The sequence below is a fragment of the Cherax quadricarinatus genome, chromosome 68, assembly GCF_038502225.1.
Source record: "Cherax quadricarinatus isolate ZL_2023a chromosome 68, ASM3850222v1, whole genome shotgun sequence".
NCBI lineage: Eukaryota > Metazoa > Arthropoda > Malacostraca > Decapoda > Parastacidae > Cherax > Cherax quadricarinatus.
In genome coordinates, this window is record NC_091359.1 from 19565283 (window position 1) to 19587631 (window position 22349).

General features: G+C 45.9%; 1 protein-coding gene across 3 annotated transcripts in view; it reads left to right on the forward strand.

Moving 5' to 3' along the window:
• Window positions 1-12596: 12596 nt before the first annotated feature.
• LOC128697698 (uncharacterized) overlaps window positions 12597-22349 on the forward strand; it is an 80709-nt gene continuing 70956 nt past the window's right edge. For all 3 annotated transcript variants that reach the window (XM_070099745.1, XM_070099746.1, XM_070099747.1), the window contains exons 1-2: window positions 12597-12744; window positions 17958-18084. In XM_070099745.1, coding sequence (XP_069955846.1) covers window positions 12701-12744; window positions 17958-18084 — 171 coding nt within the window. In that variant the 5' untranslated portion in view covers window positions 12597-12700. The remainder of the gene's footprint in view (window positions 12745-17957; window positions 18085-22349) is intronic.

Here is a 22349-nt window from a genome sequence, read left to right on the forward strand (position 1 = left end):
TAAAAATGTCACATTTCATATATCAGTATAAAATCATGCAGATCATTTTAATATTTAATATCAATAAAAGACGTAATGTACGCTGAGATAAAAATATACAAGAACTCCAATGGAAATAAGTCACTTTGACTTTTTTGGGTCATCCTGGGTAATGTACACATATACTGCTATATATGATAATTTATGTAACTGTATTTATGTGTACTTGTACCTAAATAAACTTATTTATTCATAAGTAACAGTGTGGCGTGGCCTGGTGGCTAAAGCGCTCGCTTTACTTCGCAATGTCCGGGTTCGATTCTCGGCGACGGTAGAAACATTGAAATTATTTCCTTACACCTGCTGTCCATGTTCACCGTCAGTATAATAAGTACCTGGGTGTTAGTGGACTGGTGTGGGTCACATCCTGGGTGTTAGTGGACTGGTGTGGGTCACATCCTGGGTGTTAGTGGACTGGTGTGGGTCACATCCTGGGTGTTAGTGGACTGGTGTGGGTCACATCCTGGGTCGCATCCTGGGTGTTAGTGGACTGGTGTTAGTGGACTGGTGTGGGTCACATCCTGGGTGTTAGTGGACTGGTGTGGGTCACATCCTGGGTGTTAGTGGACTGGTGTGGGTCATCCTGGGTGTTAGTGGACTGGTGGGTCACATCCTGGGTCATCCTGGGTGTTAGTGGACTGGTGTGGGTGTTAGGCATCCTGGATGTTAGTGGACTGGTGTGGGTCACATCCTGGGTGTTAGTGGACTGGTGTGGGTCACATCCTCCTGGGTGTTAGTGGACTGGTGTGGGTCGCATCCTGGGTGTTAGTGGACTGGTGTGGGTCACATCCTGGGTGTTAGTGGACTGGTGTGGGTCACATCCTGGGTGTTAGTGGACTGGTGTGGGTCACATCCTGGGTGTTAGTGGACTGGTGTGGGTCGCATCCTGGGTGTTAGTGGACTGGTGTGGGTCACATCCTGGGTGTTAGTGGACTGGTGTGGGTCACATCCTGGGTGTTAGTGGACTGGTGTGGGTCACATCCTGGGTGTTAGTGGACTGGTGTGGGTCACATCCTGGGTGTTAGTGGACTGGTGTGGGTCGCATCCTGGGTGTTAGTGGACTGGTGTGGGTCGCATCCTGGATGTTAGTGGACTGGTGTGGGTCACATCCTGGGTGTTAGTGGACTGGTGTGGGTCGCATCCTGGGTGTTAGTGGACTGGTGTGGGTCGCATCCTGGGTGTTAGTGGACTGGTGTGGGTCGCATCCTGGGTGTTAGTGGACTGGTGTGGGTCACATCCTGGGTGTTAGTGGACTGGTGTGGGTCACATCCTGGGTGTTAGTGGACTGGTGTGGGTCACATCCTGGGTGTTAGTGGACTGGTGGGGGTCGCATCCTGGGTGTTAGTGGACTGGTGTGGGTCACATCCTGGGTGTTAGTGGACTGGTGTGGGTCGCATCCTGGGTGTTAGTGGACTGGTGTGGGTCACATCCTGGGTGTTAGTGGACTAGTGTGGGTCACATCCTGGGTGTTAGTGGACTGGTGTGGGTCGCATCCTGGGTGTTAGTGGACTGGTGTGGGTCACATCCTGGGTGTTAGTGGACTGGTGTGGGTCACATCCTGGGTGTTAGTGGACTGGTGTGGGTCGCATCCTGGGTGTTAGTGGACTGGTGTGGGTCGCATCCTGGGTGTTAGTGGACTGGTGTGGGTCGCATCCTGGGTGTTAGTGGACTGGTGTGGGTCGCATCCTGGGTGTTAGTGGACTGGTGTGGGTCGCATCCTGGGTGTTAGTGGACTGGTGTGGGTCACATCCTGGGTGTTAGTGGACTGGTGTGGGTCGCATCCTGGGTGTTAGTGGACTGGTGTGGGTCACATCCTGGGTGTTAGTGGACTGGTGTGGGTCGCATCCTGGGTGTTAGTGGACTGGTGTGGGTCACATCCTGGGTGTTAGTGGACTGATGTGGGTCGCATCCTGGGTGTTAGTGGACTGGTGTGGGTCGCATCCTGGGTGTTAGTGGACTGATGTGGGTTGCATCCTGGGTGTTAGTGGACTGGTGTGGGTCACATCCTGGGTGTTAGTGGACTGGTGTGGGTCACATCCTGGGTGTTAGTGGACTGGTGTGGGTCGCATCCTGGGTGTTAGTGGACTGGTGTGGGTCACATCCTGGGTGTTAGTGGACTGGTGTGGGTCACATCCTGGGTGTTAGTGGACTGGTGTGGGTCACATCCTGGGTGTTAGTGGACTGGTGTGGGTCGCATCCTGGGTGTTAGTGGACTGGTGTGGGTCGCATCCTGGGTGTTAGTGGACTGGTGTGGGTCACATCCTGGGTGTTAGTGGACTGGTGTGGGTCGCATCCTGGGTGTTAGTGGACTGGTGTGGGTCACATCCTGGGTGTTAGTGGACTGGTGTGGGTCACATCCTGGGTGTTAGTGGACTGGTGTGGGTCACATCCTGGGTGTTAGTGGACTGGTGTGGGTCGCATCCTGGGTGTTAGTGGACTGGTGTGGGTCACATCCTGGGTGTTAGTGGACTGGTGTGGGTCACATCCTGGGTGTTAGTGGACTGGTGTGGGTCACATCCTGGGTGTTAGTGGACTGGTGTGGGTCGCATCCTGGGTGTTAGTGGACTGGTGTGGGTCGCATCCTGGGTGTTAGTGGACTGGTGTGGGTCGCATCCTGGGTGTTAGTGGACTGGTGTGGGTCGCATCCTGGGTGTTAGTGGACTGGTGTGGGTCGCATCCTGGGTGTTAGTGGACTGGTGTGGGTCGCATCCTGGGTGTTAGTGGACTGATGTGGGTTGCATCCTGGGTGTTAGTGGACTGGTGTGGGTCACATCCTGGGTGTTAGTGGACTGGTGTGGGTCACATCTTGGGTGTTAGTGGACTGGTGTGGGTCGCATCCTGGGTGTTAGTGGACTGGTGTGGGTCACATCCTGGGTGTTAGTGGACTGGTGTGGGTCACATCCTGGGTGTTAGTGGACTGGTGTGGGTCACATCCTGGGTGTTAGTGGACTGATGTGGGTCGCATCCTGGGTGTTAGTGGACTGGTGTGGGTCGCATCCTGGGTGTTAGTGGACTGGTGTGGGTCACATCCTGGGTGTTAGTGGACTGATGTGGGTCGCATCCTGGGTGTTAGTGGACTGGTGTGGGTCACATCCTGGGTGTTAGTGGACTGGTGTGGGTCACATCCTGGGTGTTAGTGGACTGGTGTGGGTCACATCCTGGGTGTTAGTGGACTGGTGTGGGTCGCATCCTGGGTGTTAGTGGACTGGTGTGGGTCACATCCTGGGTGTTAGTGGACTGGTGTGGGTCACATCCTGGGTGTTAGTGGACTGGTGTGGGTCACATCCTGGGTGTTAGTGGACTGATGTGGGTCGCATCCTGGGTGTTAGTGGACTGGTGTGGGTCGCATCCTGGGTGTTAGTGGACTGGTGTGGGTCGCATCCTGGGTGTTAGTGGACTGGTGTGGGTCACATCCTGGATGTTAGTGGACTGGTGTGGGTCGCATCCTGGGTGTTAGTGGACTGGTGTGGGTCACATTCTGGGTGTTAGTGGACTGGTGTGGGTCACATTCTGGGTGTTAGTGGACTGGTGTGGGTCGCATCCTGGGTGTTAGTGGACTGGTGTGGGTCACATCCTGGGTGTTAGTGGACTGGTGTGGGTCGCATCCTGGGTGTTAGTGGACTGGTGTGGGTCACATCCTGGATGTTAGTGGACTGGTGTGGGTCGCATCCTGGGTGTTAGTGGACTGGTGTGGGTTACATCCTGGATGTTAGTGGACTGGTGTGGGTCGCATCCTGGGTGTTAGTGGACTGGTGTGGGTCACATCCTGGATGTTAGTGGACTGGTGTGGGTCGCATCCTTGGTGTTAGTGGACTGGTGTGGGTCACATCCTGGGTGTTAGTGGACTGGTGTGGGTCGCATCCTGGGTGTTAGTGGACTGGTGTGGGTCACATCCTGGATGTTAGTGGACTGGTGTGGGTCGCATCCTGGGTGTTAGTGGACTGGTGTGGGTCACATCCTGGATGTTAGTGGACTGGTGTGGGTCACATCCTGGGTGTTAGTGGACTGGTGTGGGTCACATCCTGGGTGTTAGTGGACTGGTGTGGGTCACATCCTGGGTGTTAGTGGACTGGTGTGGGTCACATCCTGGGTGTTAGTGGACTGGTGTGGGTCGCATCCTGGGTGTTAGTGGACTGGTGTGGGTCACATCCTGGATGTTAGTGGACTGGTGTGGGTCGCATCCTGGGTGTTAGTGGACTGGTGTGGGTCACATCCTGGATGTTAGTGGACTGGTGTGGGTCACATCCTGGGTGTTAGTGGACTGGTGTGGGTCACATCCTGGGTGTTAGTGGACTGGTGTGGGTCACATCCTGGGTGTTAGTGGACTGGTGTGGGTCGCATCCTGGGTGTTAGTGGACTGGTGTGGGTCACATCCTGGGTGTTAGTGGACTGGTGTGGGTCATATCCTGGGACAAAACTGACCTAATTTGCCAGAAATGTTCAGCATAGCAAACAGCTTTCTATATAGCATTATGTCATTAATGTCAGCTAGACCTATATACCTTATTATTATTATTATTATTAAAGATTCGCCGGTATTCTCCCGGCCCGGGCCTTTTCCAAGTGGTGGCCCGGCCTTGGCTCCCTCTTTAGGGAGTGTCTGAGACCTAAGTCTCCCATGGGAGGAGATACAAGTACCTCCTCATCTTTGGGACCAACTGTCCCCAGGCCTAGGCACAAGCTAGGCCTCTCTGGTCTGCCATCCCCCTCCCCAAGGGAGCAAATGGGAATGACAGTTTTATGAGCTAAAGGCTCGGGCTCAGGCACCTACCCTACCCTAGAAGGGTTAGGCATTGTGTCGATGCTATATACCTTGTACTGGGAGTGTAGTACTGGTAGTGTACTGGGAGTGAGTGTACTGGGAGTGTAGTACTGGTAGTAGTGTACTGGGAGTGTAGTACTGGTAGTGTACTGGGAGTGTAGTACTGGTAGTGTACTGGGAGTGTAGTACTGGTAGTGTACTGGGAGTGTAGTACTGGTAGTGTACTGGGAGTGTAGTACTGGTAGTGTACTGGGAGTGTAGTACTGGTAGTGTACTGGGAGTGTAGTACTGGTAGTGTACTGGGAGTGTAGTACTGGTAGTGTACTGGGAGTGTAGTACTGGTAGTGTACTGGGAGTGTAGTACTGGTAGTGTACTGGGAGTGTAGTACTGGTAGTGTACTGGGAGTGTAGTACTGGTAGTGTACTGGGAGTGGGTAGTGTACTGCTAGTGTAGTACTGGTAGTGTACTGGGAGTGTAGTGCTGGTAGTGTACTGGGAGTGTAGTACTGGTAGTGTACTGGGAGTGTAGTACTGGTAGTGTACTGGGAGTGTAGTACTGGTAGTGTACTGGGAGTGTAGTACTGGTAGTGTACTGGGAGTGTAGTACTGGTAGTGTACTGGGAGTGTAGTACTGGTAGTGTACTGGGAGTGTAGTACTGGTAGTGTACTACTGGTAGGAGTGTAGTACTGGTAGTGTACTGGGAGGTAGTGTAGTGTACTGGTAGTGTAGTACTGGTAGTGTACTGGGGAGTGTAGTACTGGTAGTGTGTACTGGTAGTGTACTGGGAGTGAAGTACTAGTAAAGTACTGGAAGTGTAGTACTAGTAAAGTATTGGGAGTGAAGTACTAGTAAAGTACTGGGAGTGTAGTACTAGTAAAGTACTGGGAGTGTAGTACTAGTAAAGTACTGGAAGTGTAGTACTGGTAGTGTACTGGTAGTGTACTGAGTGTAGTACTAAGTGTAAGTGTACTGAGTGTAGTACTAAGTGTACCGGGAGTGTAGTACTGGTAGTGTACTGGGAGTGTAGTACTGGTAGTGTACTGGGAGTGTAGTACTGGTAGTGTACTGAGTGTAGTACTGGTAGTGTACTGGGAGTGTAGTACTGGTAGTGTACTGGGAGTGTGTACTGGTAGTGTACTGGGAGTGTAGTACTGATAGTGTACTGGGAGTGTAGTACTGGTAGTGTACTGGGAGTGTAGTACTGGTAGTGTACTGGGAGTGTAGTACTGGTAGTGTACTGGGAGTGTAGTACTGGTAGTGTACTGGGAGTGTGTAGTGTACTGGGAGTGTAGTACTGGTAGTGTACTGGGAGTGTAGTACTGGTAGTGTACTGGGAGTGTAGTACTGGTAGTGTACTGGGAGTGTAGTGCTGGTAGTGTACTGGGAGTGTTGTACTCCTAGTGTACTGGTAGTGTACTGGGAGTGTAGTACTGGTAGTGTACTGTAGTGTACTGTGTAGTTGTACTGGGAGTGTAGTACTGGTAGTGTACTGGGAGTGTAGTACTGGTAGTGTAGTACTAGTAAAGTACTGGTAGTGTAGCACTAGTAAAGTACTGGGAGTGTAGTACTAGTAAAGTACTGGTAGTGTACTGGTAGTGTAGTGCTGGTAGTGTACTGGGAGTGTAGTACTGGTAGTGAACTGGGAGTGTAGTACTGGTAGTGTACTGGTAGTGTAGTACTGGTAGTGTACTGGGAGTGTAGTACTGGTAGTGTACTGGGAGTGTAGTACTGGTAGTGTACTGGGAGTGTAGTACTGGTAGTGTACTGGGAGTGTAGTACTGGTAGTGTACTGGGAGTGTAGTACTGGTAGTGTACTGGGACTGGTAGTACTGGTAGTGTAGTGCTGGTAGTGTACTGGGAGTGTAATACTAGTAGTGTACTGGTAGTGTAGTGCTGGTAGTGTACTGGGAGTGTAGTACTGGTAGTGTACTGGGAGTGTAGTACTGGTAGTGTACTGGGAGTGTAGTACTGGTAGTGTACTGGGAGTGTAGTACTGGTAGTGTACTGGGAGTGTAGTACTGGTAGTGTACTAGTACTGGTAGTGTAGTGTACTGGTAGTGTACTGGTAGTGGGAGTGTAGTACTGGTAGTGTACTGGGAGTGTAGTACTGGTAGTGTACTGGGAGTGTAGTACTGGTAGTGTACTGGGAGTGTAGTACTGGTAGTGTACTGGGAGTGTAGTACTGGTAGTGTACTGGGAGTGTAGTACTGGTAGTGTACTGGGAGTGTAGTACTGGTAGTGTACTGGGAGTGTAGTGCTGGTAGTGTACTGGGAGTGTAGTACTGGTAGTGTACTGGGAGTGTAGTACTGGTAGTGTACTGGGAGTGTAGTACTGGTAGTGTACTGGGAGTGTAGTGCTGGGAGTGGTAGTGTACTGGTGTAGTGTAGTACTGGGAGTGTAGTGTACTGGTAGTGTACTGGGAGTGTACTGGTAGTGTACTGGGAGTGTAGTACTGGTAGTGTACTGGGAGTACTGGTAGTGTACTGGTGTAGTGTAGTACTGGTAGTGTACTGGGAGTGTAGTACTGGTAGTTTACAGGGAGTGTAGTACTGGTAGTGTACTGGGAGTGTAGTACTGGTAGTGTACTTGGAGTGTAGTGCTGGTAGTGTACTGGGAGTGTAGTACTGGTAGTGTACTGGGAGTGTAGTGCTGGTAGTTTACTGGGAGTGTAGTACTGGTAGTGTACTGGGAGTGTAGTACTGATAGTGTACTGGGAGTGTACTACTGGTAGTGTACTGGGAGTGTAGTACTGGTAGTGTACTGGGAGTGTAGTACTGGTAGTGTACTGGGAGTGTAGTACTGGTAGTGTACTGGGAGTGTAGTACTGGTAGTGTACTGGGAGTGTAGTGCTGGTAGTGTGGGAGTGTACTGGTAGTGTACTGGGAGTGTAGTACTGGTAGTGTAATGGGAGTGTAGTACTGGTAGTGTACTGGGAGTGTAGTACTGGTAGTGTACTGGGAGTGTAGTACTGGTAGTGTACTGGGAGTGTTGTACTCCTAGTGTACTAGTGTAGTACTGGGAGTGTACTGGGAGTGTACTGGGAGTGTACTGGGAGTGTACTGGGAGTGTACTGGGAGTGTACTGGGAGTGTACTGGGAGTGTACTGGGAGTGTACTGGGAGTGTACTGGGAGTGTACTGGGAGTGTAGTACTGGTAGTGTACTGGGAGTGTAGTACTGGTAGTGTACTGGGAGTGTAGTACTGGTAGTGTACTGGGAGTGTAGTACTGGTAGTGTACTGGGAGTGTAGTACTGGTAGTGTACTGGGAGTGTAGTACTGGTAGTGTACTGGTGTAGTGTAGTGTACTGGGAGTGTAGTACTGGTAGTGTACTGGGAGTGTAGTAGTGTACTGGTAGTAGTGTACTGGTGTAGTGTAGTACTGGTAGTACTGGTAGTGTACTGGTGTAGTGTAGTACTGGTAGTACTGGTAGTGTACTGGTGTAGTGTAGTACTGTGTAGTACTGGTAGTGTACTGGGACTGTAGTGCCAGCAATGTACTGGGAGTGTAGTGCCAGCAATGTACTGGGAGTGTAGTGCCAGCAATGTACTGGGAGTGTAGTGCTAGTAATGAACTGGGAGTGTAGTGCTAGTAATGTACTGGGAGTGTAGTGCTAGTAATGAACTGGGAGTGTAGTACTGGTAGTGTACTGGGAGTGTAGTACTGGTAGTGTACTGGGAGAGTAGTACCGGAAGTGTACTGGGAGTGTAGTACTGGTAGTGTACTGGGAGTGTAGCACTGGTAGTGTACTGGGAGTGTAGTACTGGTAGTGTAGTACTGGTAGTGTACTGGGAGTGTAGTACTGGTAGTGCTGGTAGTGTACTGGGAGTGTAGTACTGGTAGTGTACTGGGAGTGTAGTACTGGTAGTGTACTGGGAGTGTAGTACTGGTAGTGTACTGGGAGTGTAGTACTGGTAGTGTACTGGGAGTGTAGTACTGGTAGTGTACTGGGAGTGTAGTACTGGTAGTGTACTGGTAGTGTAGTACTGGTAGTGTAGTACTGGTAGTGTACTGGTAGTGTAGTGCTGGTAGTGTACTGGGAGTGTAGTACTGGTAGTGTAGTACTGGTAGTGTACTGGGAGTGTAGTACTGGTAGTGTACTGGGAGTGTAGTACTGGTAGTGTACTGGGAGTGTAGTACTGGTAGTGTACTGGGAGTGTAGTACTGGTAGTGTACTGGGAGTGTAGTACTGGGAGTGTAGTACTGGTAGTGTACTGGGAGTGTAGTACTGGTAGTGTACTGGGAGTGTAGTACTGGTAGTGTACTGGGAGTGTAGTACTGGTAGTGTACTGGTAGTGTAGTACTGGTAGTGTACTGGGAGTGTAGTACTGGTAGTGTACTGGGAGTGTAGTACTGGTAGTGTACTGGGAGTGTAGTACTGGTAGTGTACTGGGAGTGTAGTACTGGTAGTGTACTGGGAGTGTAGTACTGGTAGTGTACTGGGAGTGTAGTACTGGTAGTGTACTGGGAGTGTAGTACTGGTAGTGTACTGGGAGTGTAGTACTCCTAGTGTACTGGGAGTGTAGTACTGGTAGTGTACTGGGAGTGTAGTACTGGTAGTGTACTGGGAGTGTAGTACTGGTAGTGTACTGGGAGTGTAGTACTGGTAGTGTACTGGGAGTGTAGTACTGGTAGTGTACTGGGAGTGTAGTACTAGTAAAGTACTGGGAGTGTAGTACTAGTAAAGTACTGGTAGTGTAGTACTAGTAAAGTACTGGTAGTGTAGTACTAGTAAAGTACTGGGAGTGTAGTACTAGTAAAGTACTGGTAGTGTAGTACTAGTAAAGTACTGGGAGTGTAGTACTAGTAAAGTACTGGGAGTGTAGTACTAGTAAAGTACTGGGAGTGTAGTACTAGTAAAGTAATGGAAGTGTAGCACTAGTAGTGTACTGGGAGTGTAGTACTGGTAGTGTACTGGGAGTGTAGTACTGGTAGTGTACTGGGGTGTAGTGTAGTGTACTGTGTAGTGTACTGGGAGTGTAGTACTGGTAGTGTACTGGGAGTGTAGTACTGGTAGTGTACTGGGAGTGTAGTACTGGTAGTGTACTGGTGTAGTGTAGTACTGGTAGTGTACTGGGAGTGTAGTACTGGTAGTGTACTGGTAGTGTACTGTAGTACTGGTAGTGTACTGGGAGTGTAGTACTGGTAGTGTACTGGGAGTGTAGTACTGGTAGTGTACTGGTAGTGTAGTGTACTGGTAGTACTGGTAGTGTACTGGGAGTGTAGTACTGGTAGTGTACTGGGAGTGTAGTACTGGTAGTGTACTGGGAGTGTAGTACTGGTAGTGTACTGGGAGTGTAGTACTGGTAGTGTACTGGGAGTGTAGTACTGGTAGTGTACTGGGAGTGTAGTACTGGTAGTGTACTGGGAGTGTAGTACTGGTAGTGTACTGGGAGTGTAGTACTGGTAGTGTACTGGTAGTGTAGTACTGGTAGTGTACTGGGAGTGTAGTACTGGTAGTGTTGTGTGCTGGTAGTGTAGTGTACTGGTAGTGTAGTACTGGTAGTGTACTGGGAGTGTAGTACTGGTAGTGTACTGGGAGTGTAGTACTGGTAGTGTACTGGGAGTGTAGTACTGGTAGTGTACTGGGAGTGTAGTACTGGTAGTGTACTGGGAGTGTAGTACTGGTAGTGTACTGGGAGTGTAGTGCTGGTAGTGTACTGGGAGTGTAGTACTGGTAGTGTACTGGTAGTGTAGTGCTGGTAGTGTACTGGGAGTGTAGTACTGGTAGTGTACTGGGAGTGTAGTACTGGTAGTGTAGTACTGGTAGTGTACTGGGAGTGTAGTACTGGTAGTGTACTGGTAGTGTAGTACTGGTAGTGTACTGGTAGTGTAGTACTGGTAGTGTACTGGGAGTGTAGTACTGGTAGTGTACTGGGAGTGTAGTACTGGTAGTGTACTGGGAGTGTAGTACTGGTAGTGTACTGGTAGTGTAGTACTGGTAGTGTTGTACTGGTAGTGTTGTACTGGTAGTGTTGTACTGGTAGTGTTGTACTGGTAGTGTTGTACTGGTAGTGTAGTACTGGTAGTGTTGTACTGGTAGTGTTGTACTGGTAGTGTTGTACTGGTAGTGTTGTACTGGTAGTGTAGTACTGGTAGTGTTGTACTGGTAGTGTGGTACTGGTAATTTAGTACCAGTACTACACTGTTAACTATGTGTTAAACCACCGTATACCACCCATGTGAGTGTTAAACCATCCCCAACACTCACGTGAGTGTTAAACCATCCCCAACACTCACGTGAGTGTTAAACCATCCCCAACACTCATGTGAGTGTTAAACCATCCCCAACACTCATGTGAGTGTTAAACCATCCCCAACACTCATGTGAGTGTTAAACCATCCCCAACACTCATGTGAGTGTTAAACCATCCCCAACACTCATGTGAGTGTTAAACCATCCCCAACACTCACGTGAGTGTTAAACCATCCCCAACACTCATGTGAGTGTTAAACCATCCCCAACACTCATGTGAGTGTTAAACCATCCCCAACACTCATGTGAGTGTTAAACCATCCCCAACACTCATGTGAGTGTTAAACCATCCCCAACACTCATGTGAGTGTTAAACCATCCCCAACACTCACGTGAGTGTTAAACCATCCCCAACACTCATGTGAGTGTTAAACCATCCCCAACACTCACGTGAGTGTTAAACCATCCCCAACACTCATGTGAGTGTTAAACCATCCCCAACACTCATGTGAGTGTTAAACCATCCCCAACACTCATGTGAGTGTTAAACCATCCCCAACACTCATGTGAGTGTTAAACCATCCCCAACACTCATGTGAGTGTTAAACCATCCCCAACACTCATGTGAGTGTTAAACCATCCCCAACACTCATGTGAGTGTTAAACCATCCCCAACACTCATGTGAGTGTTAAACCATCCCCAACACTCACGTGAGTGTTAAACCATCCCCAACACTCACGTGAATGTTAAACCATCCCCAACACTCACGTGAGTGTTAAACCATCCCCAACACTCATGTGAGTGTTAAACCATCCCCAACACTCACGTGAGTGTTAAACCATCCCCAACACTCATGTGAGTGTTAAACCATCCCCAACACTCACGTGAGTGTTAAACCATGCCCAACACTCATGTGAGTGTTAAACCATCCCCAACACTCATGTGAGTGTTAAACCATCCCCAACACTCATGTGAGTGTTAAACCATCCCCAACACTCATGTGAGTGTTAAACCATCCCCAACACTCACGTGAGTGTTAAACCATCCCCAACACTCATGTGAGTGTTAAACCATCCCCAACACTCACGTGAGTGTTAAACCATCCCCAACACTCATGTGAGTGTTAAACCATCCCCAACACTCACGTGAGTGTTAAACCATCCCCAACACTCACGTGAGTGTTAAACCATCCCCAACACTCATGTGAGTGTTAAACCATCCCCAACACTCACGTGAGTGTTAAACCATCCCCAACACTCATGTGAGTGTTAAACCATCCCCAACACTCATGTGAGTGTTAAACCATCCCCAACACTCACGTGAGTGTTAAACCATCCCCAACACTCATGTGAGTGTTAAACCATCCCCACCACTCATGTGAGTGTTAAACCATCCCCACCACTCATGTAAGTGTTAAACCATCCCCTATACTCATGTGAGCGTTAAACCATCCATAACCACCCATTTGAGTGTTAAACCATCTCCACCACCCATATGAGTGTTAAAACATCTCCCCCACCCATAGCTGAACCCACTGGACAAGTTTATTTACAAATAATAACTTAAAACCGGTCAATGGTTGAAATACTTGTTTAAATATGGCGGTGGTTTAATGTTGGGTGTCGCCATCTTGCGGCGGCTGGTAGTTGTTCACTCAGCCTCACTCACCTCCCTCCTCGCTCTCAACACCATTTTTCACCATTATGGGACGCAGGAAGAAGCCACAGACCAAGCCATGGGTGTGTTGGTGAGTTCATGGTGGTGTGGGTCATGGGGGAGTTATGGGGAGGGTTATATAAGTGCTTGAATTATGGCGCTGGTTATGATGGGGGGGGGGGGATTACTGGCGGTGTCTTGATGCTTGTTAGGGGAGGGGGCTCTTGATCCCGGGAACTTGATTTACCCCTTCTCCATTTCCTCGGATCTGAAGTTTGTTACCTCCCATTCCGTGGGAGTGTTGTGGCCCGTGCAGGTTTAGCGCCTCCCCTCCATGAATGTGATCTCTTGGGTCGATCGATAGCGTAAGATAACGTTCAGATTTATTTACGCTGACTTCAAGGGGGGGCTCTTGATCCCGGGAACTTGATCTACTCCTCCATTTCCTCGGATCTGAACTTTATTACCTCCTATATGGCCCATGTAGGTTTAGCGCCTCCCCCATGAATGTAGCCTTTTTGGTCGATCATTATAAGTGAATTTTTTTTACGATAACTTCAAGGTAGGCACCTGATCCAAGGCATTGGATGTATCTAACCTTATCTTGACCTCCCCACGACCCCCATTGTCTTTCATTCCCTCCATGTGCTGTGTGATCCCTACGGGCTTAGTGCTTCCTCAAGATTTAAAATATTCAGGATAACTACCAACAGTTTCCTGTATAATCCTCCGGGTTTAGCGCTTCCCCCTTGATTATAATAATAATAATAATAATACCAACAGTTTCTATCCTTGTGCATCCCATACGGCTTTAGTGCTTCCCCTGAATACAATATTATAACTATAGACATTAATTGATATAGTATACTGTAAAACATTAATACATTGTTCAGTATAAATATTTTTCATTATCACAATGTTTAAGATAGTATTCTTCAGTAACAATGTTTAAGATGGTATTATACGTTTACACTAATACAACGGTGGTAGCACACTTAGTTCACACACCGAGGTCCCGGGGTCGATCCCCAGTACAGGTGGAAATATTAGGATGTGTTTCCTTAAGACACCTGGTGTCCATGTTCACCTAGCACTAAAATAGGTACCTGGGTGTTAGTAGACTGGTGTGGGTTACAGCCTTACCTGGAGTTTACCTGGAGGGAGTTGTGGACAAAATTGACTTTGCCCAAAATGCTCTGCATAATAAGGGGCTTTATATATAGCAGTATGTCAGTGATATCAGCTAGGCCTGTATACCTTGTACACGTAGATGTTAAGATTATTATTATATTTAACGCATCGGCCATTTCCCACCAAGGCTGGCTGACCCTATTATTGTTATTAGGTTTATTATTAGGATTACAGTGGAACCTTGGTTGTCGAACTTAATTTGTTCCAGACGTCGATTCGACAACCTAAACGATTTTTCCCCTAAAGAATAACATAAATAGAATTAATCCATTCTAGACCCAATACCCCTCATGGAAGGTTCCTTGATGTTGGTGAGGGGCTCTTGATTTAGGGAATTGAATCTGTGCTCCAGTTCCCCGAATTAAGCCTGAATGCCTTCCACATCCCCCCCTGGGCGCTGTATAATCCTACGGGTTTAGCGCTTCCCCCTTGATTATAATAATAATAATCTAGACCCAATATGACAATATAATAATTTATTAAAATGTACTACCACATAAAACTAAAAATGATTACTAATAGAAACCTTTAACTGAAATACTATACAATAAATGAAATTTAACTGCCCCTTTCCTGTTAGGAGAGCTAATGGCATACTGGAAGCAGAAGGTAGAGGAGAGGAGGGGGTATGTTACTGCTTGGAAGGAGAGTCCCCATTTAATATGTCAGGCAACTGTCCTCGTGTTGTTTCTCTTTGACTCTTTTCACCACTAATACCTTGTTCTGGCTCACTGGTTCTTTGTCTCGCTAAAAACTTGTCCAGTGATGTTTGGTTTCAGGCTCCGTTTTAACACTTGTCAGAATTGAGACATTACACTGTCATTGTACATGTTAGAGAGACTGATGGCCACTGCTTTGTCTGGATGCTATTTTTCAGCAAACTCCTGCACTTGCCTGGAGTTTACATGGAGAGGGTTTCGGGGGGTCAACGCCCCTGCGGCCAGGCCTGAGACCAGGCCTTGTGGTGGATCTGGGTCTGATCAGCCAGGCTGTTACTGCTGGTTGCATGCAAGCTGACGTACAAACCACAGCCCGGTTGGTCAGGTACTGACTTTAGGTACCTGTCCAGCGCCTTCTTGAAGACAGCCAGGGGTCTGTTGGTAATCCCTCTTATGTATGCTGGGAGGCAATTGAACAGTCAGGGGCCCCGGACACTCGTTGTGTTCTCTCTCAATGTACTCGTGGCGCCCCTGCTTTTCACCAAGGGAGTGTTGCATCTCCTGCTGAGTCTTTTGCTTTCATAGGGAGTGGAGTGATTTTCGTGTGTAGGTTTGGTGCCAATCCCTCCAGGACCTTCCCAGTGTGTATTATCACGCATCTCTCTCGCCTGCATTCCAGGGAATACAGATCAAGGACCTTCAACTGTTCCCAGTAATTTAGGTGCCTTATCGTACTTGTGTGTGCCGTGAAAGTTCTTTGTACACTCCAGGTCTGCAATGTTGCCAGCCGTGAAGGGGGCCTTTACTGTACAGCAGTATTCCAGCCTAGAGAGCACAAGCGATTTGAAGAGAATCGTCATGGGCTTGGCATCCCTAGTCTTGAAAGTTCTCATTATCCATCCTATCATTTCTAGCAGATGAGGTAGGTACATTGTTGTGGGCTTTGAAGGCGAGATCCTCTAACATTATCACTCCCAGGTCCTTCACATTACTTTTCCGCTCTATTGTGTGGTTAGAATTTGTCGTATACCCTGACACATTTTTAATTTCGAGTTTTCCATGTCTAAATAGTTGAAATTTCTCCTCGTTGAACTTCATATTGTTTTGAGTGGCCCATTCGAAGATTTGGTTGATGTTCGCTTGGAGTCTCCCTCGGTGTCTTCAATGGAGGTCACTGCCATGGTAATCTGGGTGTCGTTCGCAAAGGAAGACACGGAGCAATGGCTTACATCTCTGTCAGAAATGAGGATGAGTAGAATGGGATCAAGTACTGTGCCTTGTGGAACTAAGTTTTTTACCGTGGCTGCCTTGGACTTTACTCTGTTTACTATTACTCTTTGTGTTCTATTTGTCAGTGGAGTGGGGCTATATATGTTTTTAGTGTGTGTGTGGGGGGGGGGATGACCCCTGTGTCCATGTTCCCTCTCCATAAAATGCTGAAAGCACGCCATTTATCACACATTCCTTTACAAGTACGGAGGGCACATTATCCCTTCCCGCTTCCTCTGATGACAGCTCCTCTGCTGCAGTCTGTTGCTGCTCATTCAGAAGGCCTGCAAGCTGTTCTGTGGTGAGTTCTGTTCTATTCTCCTGCCAACTCCTCTGCATCATCTTCAGTCACCTCTAGGCTCAAGGTCTTCCCCAGGGTCACAATATCCTCTACCAGCTCAGGCTCATCTTCAAAGTCTTCAAAATCCCTGGCTGCTACAAAGTCAGGCCACAATTTCTTCCATGCTGACTGCATGGTCCAGGAAGACACACTCCCCCAGGCTTTGTCTGTCAGCCTCAAGCAGGTGAGGATATTGAAATGATCCTTCCAGAACTCCCCTTGCATTTTACTTCTTTTCTTTTCGCTTTCATCTCTTTGGACCCATTGTGGCTCATCTCACAACAACAAAGACCCATGCTGTTGACTCCTTGTCCATTCTGTGAGCATGTGACCTGAGCTGTTCGCATTGTTCGTTGATGACCAAGAGAACATATGAAAACCAGGACATTTTTCTCATTTGAAAATCGATTTGTTCAACAAGTAATGTGGTTGACAACTGAGGTTCTACTGTATACATTAACATAATATTTAAATTATTGTGTAAGGTAAGTTTGTACATTTACACAATTTGTAAGATATTAGGCATTAACACAAGATATTGCACATTAACACAATGTTTAAGGTAGTACTGTACACATGTATGTATCAGTATGTGTGGTGTTTGTGTGCATTTTTTTTAATGTGTTTAGCACTCGAAAGGAGCCTCGGTATTTTAAATAACCAATTCTGGTTATGGAAATAACTTGAGCTCACATCATATATCTCTCATCACACTCTTATAACCCCAATGGAAATAAGTTGCTTTGTCTAACTTTTTTGGGTTATCCTAGGTAACTTGCACTATGTATGATAACTGTACTTGTTTACCTGTGCCTAAATAACCTTACACTCAGCCATGTACGTAATGTGTAAAATACAGTATGGTATTTAGTTTTCATTTTTTTTTTTTTTTTTTTTTATCACTGGCCGATTCCCACCAAGGCAGGGTGGCCCGAAAAAGAAAAACTTTCACCATCATTCACTCCATCACTCTCTTGGCAGAAGGGTGCTTTACACTACAGTTTTTAAACTGCAGCATTAACACCCCTCCTTCAGAGTGCAGGCACTCTACTTCCCATCTCCAGGACTCGAGTCCGGCCTGCCGGATTCCCTGAACCCCTTCATAAATGTTACTTTGCTCACACTCCAACAGCACGTCAAGTATTAAAAACCATTTGTCTCCATTCACTCCTATCAAACACGCTCACGCATGCCTGCTGGAAGTCCAAGCCCCTCGCACACAAAACCTCCTTTACCCCCTCCCTCCAACCTTTCCTAGGCCGACCCCTACCCCGCCTTCCTTCCACTACAGACTGATACACTCTTGAAGTCACTCTGTTTCGCTCCATTCTCTGTACATGTCCGAACCACCTCAGCAACCCTTCCTCAGCCCTCTGGACAACAGTTTTGGTAATCCCGCACCTCCTCCTAACTTCCAAACTACGAATTCTCTGCATTATATTCACACCACACATTGCCCTCAGACATGACAACTCCACTGCCTCCAGCCTTCTCCTCGCTGCAACATTCATCACCCATGCTTCACACCCATATAAGAGCGTTGGTAAAACTATACTCTCATACATTCCCCTCTTTGCCTCCAAGGACAAAGTTCTTTGTCTCCACAGACTCCTAAGTGCACCACTCACTCTTTTCCCCTCATCAATTCTATGATTCACCTCATCTTTCATAGACCCATCCGCATCATTTATAGCAAGTCATTTTGTTTGACTTTTTTTTTTGTTTATCCGAGGTAATTCATGTGTTTCGCAAGGCAATTGTGTGCATGTTATTTTGCAAGGCAATTGTGTACATCCAAAAATTGTGCAGTTGTACCAAAATAAACTTGCTTACATGCTATCCTAGGTACTGCACCCGTGACTTCGACGATGAAAGGGTTTTAATACTACATCAGCGAGCCAGACACTTCAAGTGCGGCAATTGTCAAAAGAAGCTTTATACAGGCCCAGGGTTAGCCTTCCATTGTTTGCAGGTGAGTCAGTGACTTTTTCTTTCTGTGAGTGTTACCTTTACAGTCAATAGAGGGTGCCTTAACCCTTTCAGGGTTTTCGACGTACTAGTATGGCTTACTCGCCAGGATTATTGACGTACTAGTACACCTAAATTCTAGCGCCTTCAAATCTAGCGAGAGAATGCTGGTAGGCCTACACATGAAAGAATGGGTCTATGTGGTCAGTGTGCGTAATGAGAAAAAAAAAATCTTTGACCGTGTTTTTGGATTAGAACAGCGACTTTGCACTGTATTTTCGCATGGTATTTATGGTTGTACGTATTCTAGTTTTCCTGGTCTCAATTTATAGAATGGAAGAAGTATTACAGAAATTGAGATGATTTTGACTGATTTCACAATGAAAAGAACCTTGAAATTGAGCTCAAAGTAACAGAAATTTTCGATTTTTACCGAAGGTCAAAAGTAAACAAATTGTGTCAAGCTTCCAGTACATGTCAACTAGCGAGTCTAATATTCTTTCACAAGTGCGCTGATATTATTTATACCATTTCTACACTAATGCAGTAGTCTGCATAACAGTAAGTCTTCTATTTTTTTTGTAAGAATAAAAATTCGAAGTGGAAAGCAAAAGAAATATAAGAGGGGCCTGGGGACATGACTAACGAACAGAGAACTTGTTATTTTAATGCCAGGAATGTCTTTCTTGTTTATTCTGGACCCTATTTTGAAATTGGCATCTTCTGAAATTTGTGTGAAATTGGCAAAATTGCCAATTTCTGACCACTATTGGGTAGTTGAAATTGGTAAATGGGTGGTTTCTTGTACTCATTCGATAGAAAAAATGAAGTTGTAGCAAAATAAATATGATTTTTGTTGATTAGTAAACAGGAATTGGCCAAAAGTAGGGCTCAAAGTGGGCGGAATCGCTGATGCGTAAACATCGGCAAGACTGCTAACTTCGCACGAGCATAATTCTGTAAGTTTTCCATCAAATTTCATACTTTTGGTGTCATTATGATCAGGAAAAGATTCTCTATCATTTCATTAGACAAAATAATTTTTTTTTTTTTCCCGAAAAATTTTCAACCCTGAGAAGTTTTAGGAGAGGGCCTCTCGAACCTGAAAGGGTTAATGCTAGTGAAATATATTTGATCCAAGGAATTGGAGCTACCCTCCATTACCTGGGTCCAAACCATATTGCCTCCCATTCCCTCGTTTCCGTATGATCCCTCACAGGTTTAGAGGGTTAGGTCTTTTTATCATTAACCCTTTGACTGTTTCGACCATGTATATACGTCTTACGAGCCAGCGTTTCAGACGTATATATACTCAACAATTCTAGTGGCTTCAGATCAAACAGGAGAAAGCTGGTAGGCCCACATGTGAGAGAATGGGTCTGTGTGGTCAGTGTGCACTGTATAAAAAAAAATCCTGCAGCATGCAATGCATAATGAGAAAAAAAATTCTGACTTTTTGAATTATAATGACAACTTTGAGGTGTATTTTCGTATAGTATGTATTTATTGTTGTATTCTCGTTTTCATGGTGTCATTTGATAGATTGGAAAACAAATAGTGGTGATTTTGATTAGTTTCACAACAAAAACGACCTTGAAATTGAGCTCAAAGTAGTGGAAATGTTCGATTTTTACCAATGTTCAAAAGTAAACAAATCACACCACACGTCCAATACACGTCAACTGGGAAGTCTAATATTTTTTCACTAGTGCACTGATGTTATTTATACCATTTTTACAATATTGCAGTAGTCTGCATAACAGTAAATCTTCTATTTTTTGTGTGAATAAAAAATCAAAATAGAAAGCAAGAGTAATATAAGAGGGGCCTGGAGATGTGACTAATGAACAGAGGATGTTATTTTAGTGCCAAGAATGTCTGCATTGTTTATTCTGGACCCTATTTTGAAATTGGCATCTTTTTTAATTTGTGTAAAATTGGCCAAATTGCCAGATTCTGACCACTTTATTGGGTAGTTAAAATTGGTAAATGGGCAGTTTCTTGTACTCAGTTGATAGAAAAAATGGAGTTCTAGATAAATTGCTATGAGTTTGGTCGACTGGAACAATGGAATTGGCCGAAAATAGGGCTCTAAAGTCAGCGAAATTGCCGATATGTATATATCGCCGAGATCGCTAACTTCACGGGAGCGTAATTCTGTAAGTTTTCGATCAAATTTTTTAATTTTAGTGTCATTTGCATCGGGAAAGGATTCTCTATCATTTGATAAAATTTTTTTTTTTTTTTTTTCAAACATTTTGCGACATAGAATGACAGTTTCAGAAAGGGGCTTGCGACAGTCAAAGGCTTAAGGGTGATATTGAATGGGTGAAGAGATATTTTAATGTAGTGGATGAGAAAGATTGCAAGAAAAAAAAATATACAGAATGAAGTACAGTATAGTGCTGGTGAGGTTGGTTAATAGGCCAAGAAAAATTAAAGCAAATTTGACTGAAACAGTAAAATCGGCTGCCTTAAGACTCGAAAAAAATTTCCATGGAAATGTCTTGAAATACTGAATGGTAAAGAGAAATGTGGCCAGGTCTTGAGTAGCGAGTTGAAATAGTGCAAATTTTGATTTAGTGCAAAATTAATTAATGATAGTTTTTCCCTAAATTCTTCAAATTGTGCACAAAAATTATACTATACCACACTCTAATGTACCCTTCCTTCACCTATGATATTTGCTCTTGGGGATCTACTATGACCAATCGCCTTACACCATTAACCCCTTCAGGGTCCAAGGCCAAAATCTGAAGTGGTGCTCCAGTGTCCAAGAAATTTTGAAAAAAACAAAAAAATTATTTTTTCTTACAGAATTAAAGAGCATAGTTTTGTGAAGGTAATAAGACAAAAAAAAAAAATTCTGATCAGTACTTACCGAGATACAGTGCCAAGAAGTTTGTCAAAAATGATGTGGTGGCGGCAACATCGACGAATTCTACATACGCGCATTACATTATTTTGTGGTTTTTATAGTTTTCTTTTCTTTTTCAATTTTTTTCTATTCCTACTAACATTTGGGGCCTGAGAGACCAATACTGTATATAATGTATATACAGTGGACCCCCGCATAACGATATTAATCCGTTCATGAGAGCTCATTGTTATGCGAAATTATCGTTCTGCGGATGAATTTTCCCCATAAGAAATAATGGAAATCAAATTAATCCGTGCAAGACACCCCAAAGTATGAAAAAAAAACATTTTTACCACATGAAATATTAATTTTAATAAACACAAACTGAAAAAGGCATGCACAATTACATGACACTTACTTTTATTGAAGATCTGGTGATGATTGATGGGATGGGAGGAGGAGAGAGTCTTAGTGTTTAGAAGGGGAATCCCCTTCCATTAAGACTTGAGGTGTCAAGTCCTTTTCTGGGGTTACTTCCCTTCTTTTAATGCCACTAGGACCAGCTTCAGAGTCACTGGACTTTTGTCGCACAACATATCTGTCCATAGTGGCCTGTACCTCTCGTTCCTTTATGACTTCCCTAAAGTGTTTCACAACATTGTCAGTGTAATAGTCACCAGCACGGCTTGCAATAGCTGTGTGAGGGTGATTTTCATCCATAAAGGTTTGCACTTTCAGCCACATTGCACTTTCCTTAATCTTTGTAGTAGGCAACTTCTTCAATTTCTCTCTCCCCTCCTCCGAACCAGTTTCCTCAGGTCTGGCCTCTTGCTGTTGAAGTTGATCTAGCAGCTCATCAGTGGTTAGTTCTTCATTGTCCTCCTCCACCAACTCTTCCACATCCTCCCCACTAACCTCCAACCCCAAGGACTTCCCCAATGCCACAATTGATTCCTCAACTGGCATACTCCTCTCAGGGTTAGTCTCAAATCCTTCAAAATCCCTTTGGTCTACACATTCTGGCCACAGTTTCTTCCAAGCAGAGTTCAAGGTCCTCTTAGTCACTTCCTCCCAAGCCTTACCTATAAGGTTTACACAATTGAGGATATTAAAGTGATCTCTCCAAAACTCTCTTAGTCAGTCGAGTTTCTGAGGTCACTACAAAGCGCCTTTCAAACAGAGCTTTTGTATACAGTTTTTTGAAGTTTGCAATAACCTGCTGGTCCATGGGCTGCAGGAGAGGAGTGGTATTAGGAGGCAAAAACTTCACCTTAATGAAGCTCATGTCCCAATAAAGTCGCTCTGCCACGTCTGTAGGATGACCAGGGGCATTGTCTGACACCAGGAGGCACTTAAGGTCTAATTTCTTTTCAGTTAGGTAATCTTTCACATTGGGGGCAAATGCATGG